Genomic DNA, 9891 nt, shown 5'->3' with positions numbered 1-9891 from the left:
AATTAATTCAACAAGAATGTTGAACTACTGAGCTCAGATTTTACTGTCTTTTAGAAGAACTTGTGAGTTTATGATCATACCTATTGACTAGGTGACAGATTCCATATTACGAATATATGTTCTTTGTTATTTCACTTTGATTCCCAAAACATCGAGATATTGACCAATGGTTTGGTCTCACTCATTGATGTATCAAAGAACTTCAAGTTAGTAATCAAAGTTCATTATCCGCTCAGGATTAAGGTGTTATGTACGACAATCAAGTGATTTTGAATTAGTATGGTCAAATCAAATTCAAATCTCACGTGGTCCAGTCCAATACAACAAAATGTATCCTCAATTTTATTACCAAACCAAAGATAGGCTTCAATAAAATTGAGACGATCTTATTAAAATAATTTATCCTTATTTATTTACCGATCGTGGACAATAAAACTTTGGATTGAATTATAAATTGAATCTTTCCGTGTTTAACGACTTAAACACTCAATTTATAATATTACAACAATCCAATGGACATATGCATTGCTCAAAATAAATTTATTTAAACAAAAAAATGAAGATTATTTTAATTTCAAAATGTCATCAACATATAACAAAAATACTCAATGGACATCATACTATCGAACATTTTCCTCCCACTTGCCCTAGAGTAAATGAGTCATGTCTAGTACACCCATATTTTGAATATGTTCCTCAAAAGCTCTAAACGTTAAGCTTTTGGTGAAAGGATCAGCAAGATTTTCAGCAGATGCTATCTTGCACACTGTCACGTCTCCTCGTTGAACAATATCCCTCACTAGGTGATATTTTCGTTCAATGTGTTTTCCACGCTGATGGTTTCTAGGTTCTTTTGCATTTGCCATCGCACCACTGTTATCACAATATAAAGTAATGGCATTTGATGCAGCGGGAACAACCTCAAGGCTTAGCAAAAACTTTTTCAGCCAAACGGCTTCTTTTGCTGCTTCACAAGCCGCTACATACTCCGCTTCCATTGTGGAATCAGCAATACATGATTGCTTGATACTCCTCCAAACAACGGCACCACCACCCAATGTGAACACAGATCCTGATGTGGATTTACGGGAATCTCTATCAGCTTGAAAATCAGAATCAGTATAACCCACAGGTGCCAACTCTGAAGTCGAGTAAACCAACATATACCCTCTAGTTCTGCGAAGATACTTGAGAATATGTTTTACAGCAATCCAGTGCTCTGGTCCTGGGTTTGACTGATATCTACTAACAATCCCAACAGCATAACAAATATCTGGTCGGGTGCATAGCATAGCATACATAAGACTTCCTACAGCCGAAGCATAGGGAACTCTTTTCATGTATTCCACTTCACTTGGATTCTTGGGATTGTGGTCCTTTGACAAGTAAATTCCATGTCTAAAAGGTGTTTGACCTTTCTTGGAATTTTGCATTGCATACCTCACCAATATTTTATCAATATATGAAGATTGAGATAAAGCAATCCGTTTGTTCTTCCTATCCCGAAGGATTTGGATACCTAGAACATAACTTGCTTCTCCCAAGTCTTTCATGTCAAACTGTTGAGACAACCAATTTTTAGCAGATGTCATCATCCCTACATTATTCCCAATAAGTAGGATGTCATCCACATATAGCACAAGAAAAATTACCTTGTCATCCAAAATTTTCTTATAGACACAAGGCTCATCAAGATTTTGATCGAAACCATAATCTTTCACAGATTGATCAAAAACGATGTTCCAAGACCTTGACGCCTGCTTAAGTCCATAAATAGACTTTTTCAGTTTGCATACTTTATGCTCTTGACCGTTGTGAATAAAACCGTCTGGTTGTACCATATAAATGGTTTCGTCAAGATTTCCATTAAGAAATGCTGTCTTGACATCCATTTGCCATACCTCATAATCAAAATGAGCTGCAATGGATAAGAGGATCCGAATAGACTTTATCATAGCCACATGTGAGAAGGTTTCATCGTAATCGATTCCTTCTCGTTGGCTAAAACCTTTGGCTGCCAATCTAGCCTTAAAGGTCTCTATTTTTCCGTCTATTCCTCTCTTTCTCTTGTAGACCCACTTACACCCTATAGGTCTCACACCTTCAGGAATGTCTACAAGAACCCAGACAAAGTTAGTGTACATGGATCTCATTTCTGATTCCATGGCACTCCTCCATTGGTCAGCGTCAACATCCTCCATAGCTTCTTTGTACGTGATGGGATCCTCCTCTTGTTCAATGGAAACCGCATCAAACGATTCTCCATAGAGCAAGTATCTAGAAGGTTGTCGAATGACCCTCCCACTACGTCTAAGTTGTGGAGGTTCTTGGTTGATTGGAATTGATTGTCGTTGTCTTAAGTTCTCTTCTTGGTCATTTCCTTCATTCTCCATTTGGATATGATGGGGTGACCGATCATTGGAACCAATGTTTTCTACCACTTCATTTGTTTGGAAGCCAGTGGTTAATGGTGGTAGAAATGTGAATTCAAACTGAGTAGGTTCAGTGCGGATCTCTGGAGTAGATGATTCAGTAATCTCTTCCAAAAGAACCTTACTCTTTGATTCACTTTCTTCTATGTGCTTGTCCTCTAAGAAGGTTGCATTTGTACTTACAAATACCTTATTGTCTTGAGGACTATAGAAGTAATATCCTCTTGTTCCCTTAGGATATCCAACAAACATGCATAATTCTGATCTAGGTTCCATTTTATCCATCTTTCTCTTTAGCACATAAGCATGACATCCCCATATCCGAATATGTCTTAAATTAGGCACGCGCCCATTCCACAATTCAAGAGGTGTCTTAGAGACAGACTTAGAAGGAACCATGTTCAATAAGTATATTGCAGTTTGGATAGCATATCCCCAAAAGGATGTACTGAGCTTAGAGAAACTTAGCATGGACCTAATCATGTCCAACAAAGTCCTATTTCTCCTTTCAGAGACACCATTCTGCTGAGGTGTAGCTGGTGCGCTCAATTGGGATATGATCCCATTATCTGATAAGTATGTTCTAAAGTCATTGGACAGATACTCGCCACCTCTGTCTGATCGAAGTGTTTTTATGCTCTTACCTAATTGTTTTTCCACTTCATTTCTGAATTCCTTGAACTTTTCAAAAGATTCAGATTTGTGGGACATTAGGTAAACATAACCGTATCTAGAGTAATCATCAGTGAAGGTGATGAAATACTCAAATCCTCCTCTAGCTGGTACACTAATTGGTCCACATACATCAGTGTGCACTAATTCCAAAACTTCATTGGCTCTATGTCCTTTAGATTTAAAAGATCTCTTAGTCATCTTGCCTTCCAAACAGGATTCACATACAGGCAAGGATTCCACCTTTAAATTACTTAAAGGACCATCCTTTACCAACCGTTGAATTCTATTAAGGTTGATATGACCAAGTATCAAGTGCCACAAATAAGTTTCATTAGTGGGAGACAATTTAATTCGTTTGTTGGATTCAATGTGATGCAAAGAGCTGTCATCTTGTTTTAAGACATATAAATCGTTATTCAAATGTCCCTTGCAAATAAGGGCTTTATTCAAGGTAATATCAACCACCATTTGTGAAAAATGGACATAATATCCTTGTCTAAACAAGAAAGCAACAGAAATCAAATTTCTAATAATCTCCGGAACATAATAACAATGTCTTAAAACCAAATGTTTATTATTCGAAAAATAAAGATAAACAATCCCAACAGCTTTTGCAGACACCACAGCCCATGTGCCAACTCTTAGAGTATGTTCCCCTTCATTGAGGCTTCTGGTTACTTGGAACCCCTGCAAAGTATTGCATATATGATTAGTGGCTCCAGAATCTACAATCCAAGTATCAGTAGAATCAACCACTAAACAAGACTCAATAAAAGATAACTCACCACTACCCTGCTTCTTGGAAGCTAGATATCCTAGACAGTTTCTCTTCCAATGACCCTTCTCTCCACAATGGAAACATTTTCCCTTAGGCTTGCCATCTATCTTGACTTTCTTCTCATTTTGTTGTGGACCCTTCTTGTTGGGCTTCTTCCTTTTATTCCCATTTTTACCTTTCGGCTTGGAATAAGACGGCCCAACAGAAGCAACAACAAATGCATCACCAGTTTTAGTCTTAAGAACACTTTCAGCATTTTGGAGTTCCTTCATCAACTCAGTCAGGGACATGTTTAGCTTATTCATGTTATAGCTAACCTTAAACTGTGAGAACATCTCAGGGAGAGTCTCAAGTGACATGTCAACCTGAGTCTCTGATTTGATTTCAGCCCCTAACACCTCAGCCACGTTAAACTGAGCGATCAATGCAAGCATATGATCTCTCACGGGAGTCCCAGGTTTCATGCGCATGTTCATAATGGTTCGAATTGCTGCTTGTCGTGCCTGACGTCCTTGATGCTCAAACATTTCTTGGAGGCTATCCATGATTTTTATAGCAGTGTCCATGTTCTGATGTTTCTGTTGCAGCACATTTGAGATGGATCCCAGAATGTAGCAACGGGCCATCTCATCAGAACTGATCCACTTATCATAAGCCTGCCTTTGAGCTGTCGTGGACTCCGTCGTAGGCACCAATGGACAGGGTTCATTGAGCACAAACTTGTGTTTCTCCGCAGTTAAGACAATCAATAAATTACGTTTCCAATCAATGTAATTTTCTCCGACTAGTTGGTTGTTGGTTAAAATCATAGACAATGAATTTCCAGACATTTTTCTGAAATTAAAATAAATTTAAATGAACAATGCAATAAATAAAATTTCGTGTTATGCATGAAATGCATTTGTAGATCCCAAAAACTACTACAACACAGCAATTTACCTAAAACTCCAAAATACATAATTTTTTCTTTAAGAAAAAACATGTTATTTATAGCTAGGCTGGGACCCTCCCACTAAATTCAATATGTCTAGCAACTCATGCAATATCAATTTAGAATCGCTTGATTTTGGCCATCAAAAGATATTGTAAAAATATTCTATAGGAAATTCTCACAATATTATTGATTTAAGTGTATACCCTTAAATTAATTATTTATCAAGTATCAAATTAATTATGTCACCTATAGGGTGGTCACAATTAATTTTACTATAAAATAATTATAATAATGAGTCCAATCAAGTAACCGAAAACAATGCAGCCCTCCTATAGGGAGACCAATAAAATTGGCACGGGGCATACATATATTCTTACTAATGGACTAATAAGGGAGACCATGGGATTATTTAAAATATACTCTCTCACACTTAATATTTAAATTTAATTTTGGGTTTTATCCGATTAATAAAATCATGACTATTTTAACTCTTAAAATAGTTCAATTATTAATCAAAATATTTATTCTCTAAAATAGAATAAATAAAATTTTATGCATGACAATATGGTACCTAAAACGGTGTTATGCAATCTACATGGCATGATACATGAATGACAATAAGCAATAATTAAACAAGAACAAATTTATGGCCCATCCTAGACACAATAAAATTAAAGATCTAATTGAGCCCAAAAATGGCCCAATACTTCAATTTAAAAAAAATTCCAGCCCAAGTAGTAAACCCAGCAATCTGGCTTGGCCAATGATCAGTTTCCGGATCCAACCCGAACCCGAGCCCAGAACCCGTGATCCATCTTCGTGACCCGCCTCCTGCAACCCTAAAGAAAAATCGCCGCCACACGCCGCCGCTGGAATCGCCGGAAAGTTGCGTACGTGATAATCTCCATCGCGCTAGTCATCGGGAAACCACCAAGACACCATATCCATTTCGAAAACGAAAATCGGTGCCCGAGTTTTCCAAATCCAGCGAGAAAAATCGATGTTTTTCGAAACTCTTTCGCACCGCTCCACCGCGAAGAACAATGCATGAGAACGACCGAGAAACACCTTCGCATACATTACTCATCCTCGCGGCTGCGGTTTCCGATTTTTCGATCGAGATTTTCAATTTCCATGGAGGGTTTCCGAAATTGCAGATAGGCCTCTTACGATTTGAAGAAGATGCACTCTGGTCCCTGGAATTATTTGGCCGAAATTTCTGTCTAACCCTTGTAGTTTCGATTTAATTGCATCCGGCCCTCAAGTTCTTTAAAAAGTAACAGAAAAGCCCAAATCCGAAAAATACAATAAAAATTGCACGAAAATAAACAAGGGGAAACATGGAGTCGTAATCCACCCCCTTGGTTACAGACTCGAAAATACGAAATACAATTTCACCAAAAAAACTATGGCCATAAACTGTTCAAAAATTAAATAAATCAATCCATTCAAACCATAATCACATAAATCTAACACCGCTTTAAACTAAAACATGCATAAATAATTAATTAATTCGCAATACGCAAAACAATATCAAAACCCGTGGCTCTGATACCACTTGTTAGCCAAGACCGAGAAGATCGGATTACAAAAATTGATTTCTTGTGATTTCAATCTTCTCTTTTTCACATGATCGATTGTTCTACGTATTTAACACGAATCAATTAATTACAACACATATGAAATTAGAGATTACCCTTGAAGCGTGCTTACGATCTTCCTCTGCACTGGATCTATGCTTCAAACCTCCAAGCCTTCTCTGGTGTTCTCTCAAACTCTTTTTGTAGGATTGTGTGTGGTCACAAGTTACAATATCATATATATATAAAATATATTTGTGATATCTTGTAACAAAAAGATAACTAGAATATCTTTTAAAATATAAATTTAAATGGACAGAATATATTATACCATATCTAGAAGATTAGCTGATAAACTTCCATGTATAATATTCTGTCCGGATAAATTTATCCCACATATACCATAAATTATAACTCATATAATTTATCCGAGTTTATATTAGAGTCACCAAAGGGACCTCCTCTCACATTCCTGTCGGGCCGGGGATGAGGGGCGCCTAAGGTGAGCGATTTCACCTTTTGGAGCAATATAATTTATCCGAGTTTATATTAGAGCCACCAAAGGGACCTGGTCGGATTCAATTAAATTAAGCTCCAATAAATTAATTTGATCCAATCAACTCATGATTTATCAAAATAATTTATTAATCTTATTCTACTCCACTAAAAGGATAAGATTGCACTCTCAAATTAATTGATATTACTGAAGCACAAAATCAATAATAATATCCTCTAATTTATCGACCCAACATGTTTGACACTATATATTGAACGAGATTTACCTAAACATATTGATGTAAATTCTATTATTGATGAATTTTATGTTTTAAAATCTCGTAGAGCACAACTTCGTTGAACGATATAATGTAAATTTTTTTAATAATATATAACTTATCATATTGAGTTCAAGCCCCCCAACTTCTATTCCTGGATCCGTCCCGGCTTAAAACTGCAAATCCTTGGTGAAACCGAAGAAGATTGACGACTTCAGTGTCATACAGTTGTCGTGCAAGTTTACCTACAAAAAGTTAATGGTTCCATCGTTCTTGTAGTCAAAAGTTGAACTTCCAAACACATACAATACGTGCTAAAGCTAGCCACTTTAATTATTTTCTGACATTCCATCACTAAACTTATCTTACTTGCTAGTAATTTCTTGAAGCAAAAAGGGGAAAAAAAATAAGAAAGAAAATAATTAAGCTGGCTATAATTGGGACTTGAAATTAAATTAATTGAGCAGATTACAAATTAATGAACCGAATGGAAGTCAAATGTGCACATTATAATTATTAATTAAAACTCTCTAAAAGTCCCTTCAAGATCTAATTCCCTCGGGATGCAAAGGAAAGAGTTTTAGTGTCCTATCTTCCCCTTCATCTTTCTGATCTATACAATTATTATCATTGTTACTACTTCTATTGTTCTCTTCGGAGTAATCAAATTTCCATGACATGCATGGTCTCTTGTTGGTCATAATCTCTATTTTTTCCTCTCCCTGCAAGGATTATTCATTTTCATCCACCGGTTATGAGAAGATATTACATTAAATTTCCCAAGATTAAAATTAAAGTTCAGGTATTATTTATTACCTTAGCCGGGGATGAGAATAATAGAGAAGTGGTGCCGAATAGGGCAGGTGGTGTTCTTGGGATAGTGTGGGAAAATGCAAGGTTGTTGCGCTTTTGCTTTTGTCTCTCACGAGCCTTGTGATTCTGGAACCAGTAGAACACGTTTTTGCCTTCAATTTTCCCATATTTCCCAAGCTGAGCAGTGATTTGCTCGATCTGTTGGGCATTGGGTGTGCGCATCCCCCCTCGGTATAGCATTTCAAGTATTCTTATTTGTTCTTGAGTTGGATTCCACCTTGTTCCCCCGGTTTGGGCTTCTACCTATAATAAAACTGTTATTTTTTTTCCCTTAAATTTTTTTTCCAAAATTATGATAATTTATTCTATGTCTATATATTTCACAAAAAACTATGGTTTACTAGTGTTACATAAAATGTTTGAAATATCCATATTGAAAAATAGACATTTGCTTGCAAATTGATCGTTCATATTGCTTTACTAGTCACGACAAATGATTTGTCAACCTTTTGTCTCAATACGTAAGTTGTATCCGGAGGGTAAAAATCCTATGTTTTATAAGTATATATGAATTAATAACTTTTGAAATCATTTAATATATATGTTCACCAATAAATATACAACTTTGTCACACCATTGTCAGGTTGACCGCTAAAAATGTTCGTATTTGAAAGTAATACTACTAATACCAACATGTTTTCAACGTAACGTGATCAATATTCACTGTTGCTAATCATGCTCGCACCGCCCCGCCCTGTTCAATGTGACCAACGTGTTTACCTTGTTATTCATGCAGAAATACTGTATATATGATGAGGCTAATGAGTGGAGAAAATAATTAAATTCCTTTAGACCATGCAGAATGTGACAATATATGATGAGTAGATTTGTGCAGACTATATCAGTACCTGAGCTGATTCTTTCTTCTGAGCATCCGAGGATCCAAATTTCCTTGGACCACTTTCAGGTCTGATGAAACTCTTAAGATCAAAAGCACTATTCGCGGCGGCGGCGTTGGTTGCAGAGATAGCTTCGGACACGGAGGCTGGTAACTTGGGCGCTAGCGGCCGCAGGCGTTTGCAGCCTAGCGTAAGGGATGGTGGTTCGTGCTCCCAAAGTCCACGTGCCAATTGATGAAGTTTCATGTCTTGAATTTCCATGAATGGATATTTCTTGAAAATATGTGGTGCTTATATAGAAAGATGATGTGAAGTGGGATGAAAAAATTAAAGGCAAAAGATGCGGGGGGAAAATTAGGGCAAGATTAAGCCGAGACCAAATGATGAGGTGGGGTTGACTTGAGATTTCCATTGTTAAGAAAGAGAGATGGAAAATTGATGGGTAGAGTGAAAAATGTAATAAATAGTTGTATTTCTTCATAATTATTCATATATACTTGTTAAAGTTCTGACAATGTGAGTGGTTTATGATCACAAGAAACCTGATAAAATTCTCTTTGGTTACATTATATATGGCAATAATATGTGTATAAGATAGGCATGGTATAAAGATGATGTTTTTATAAAAAAAAAATGACAGACAAATTATTGAAATATAAATAGGCGAAATTATTATTTATGTTGGTAGACTATTAATTTTTTTAAAAACGTACATACATACCTATTGAGTTCTAACCTAAATATAATCATGTTCCCAATCTTACAAAACTTTTTACTTACATTTTCTTTTAAAAAAAATGAATGCATGAAATCCATTATCGATCATGTCAAACGTAACTAAGCTAGAGTATTGAAAAATATGAAGTTACCTTAAAACGATAGATATCAAGAATTGTACGTATGATAATTGTAAAAGAGGCCAGGATCTCCTTTAACTCAAAAATCTATAATTGGAGTGGTATGTATGTGGTGTATGAGCGTGCGGTCGCATGTATATGCGTGTGGTT

At 36.2% G+C, this 9891-nt stretch overlaps 1 protein-coding gene across 1 annotated transcript; it reads right to left on the bottom strand.

The window, feature by feature from the left end:
- Positions 1–7568: 7568 nt before the first annotated feature.
- LOC140816749 (WUSCHEL-related homeobox 4-like) lies at positions 7569–9252 on the bottom strand. Its single transcript, XM_073176172.1, has 3 exons — positions 8894–9252; positions 7989–8288; positions 7569–7894 (listed from the first exon to the last, which is right to left on the bottom strand). The coding sequence occupies exons 1-3, from the start codon at positions 9143–9145 to the stop codon at positions 7715–7717; spliced, it is 732 nt and encodes a 243-aa protein (XP_073032273.1). The 5' UTR covers positions 9146–9252; the 3' UTR covers positions 7569–7714.
- Between the last annotated feature and the right edge of the window lie 639 nt (positions 9253–9891).

This window comes from Primulina eburnea, chromosome 16, assembly GCF_022965805.1.
Source record: "Primulina eburnea isolate SZY01 chromosome 16, ASM2296580v1, whole genome shotgun sequence".
Classification (NCBI taxonomy): Eukaryota; Viridiplantae; Streptophyta; class Magnoliopsida; order Lamiales; family Gesneriaceae; genus Primulina; species Primulina eburnea.
The sequence above is the reverse complement of the archived record's forward strand: the minus strand, read 5'-3'. Positions and strand labels throughout refer to the sequence as shown.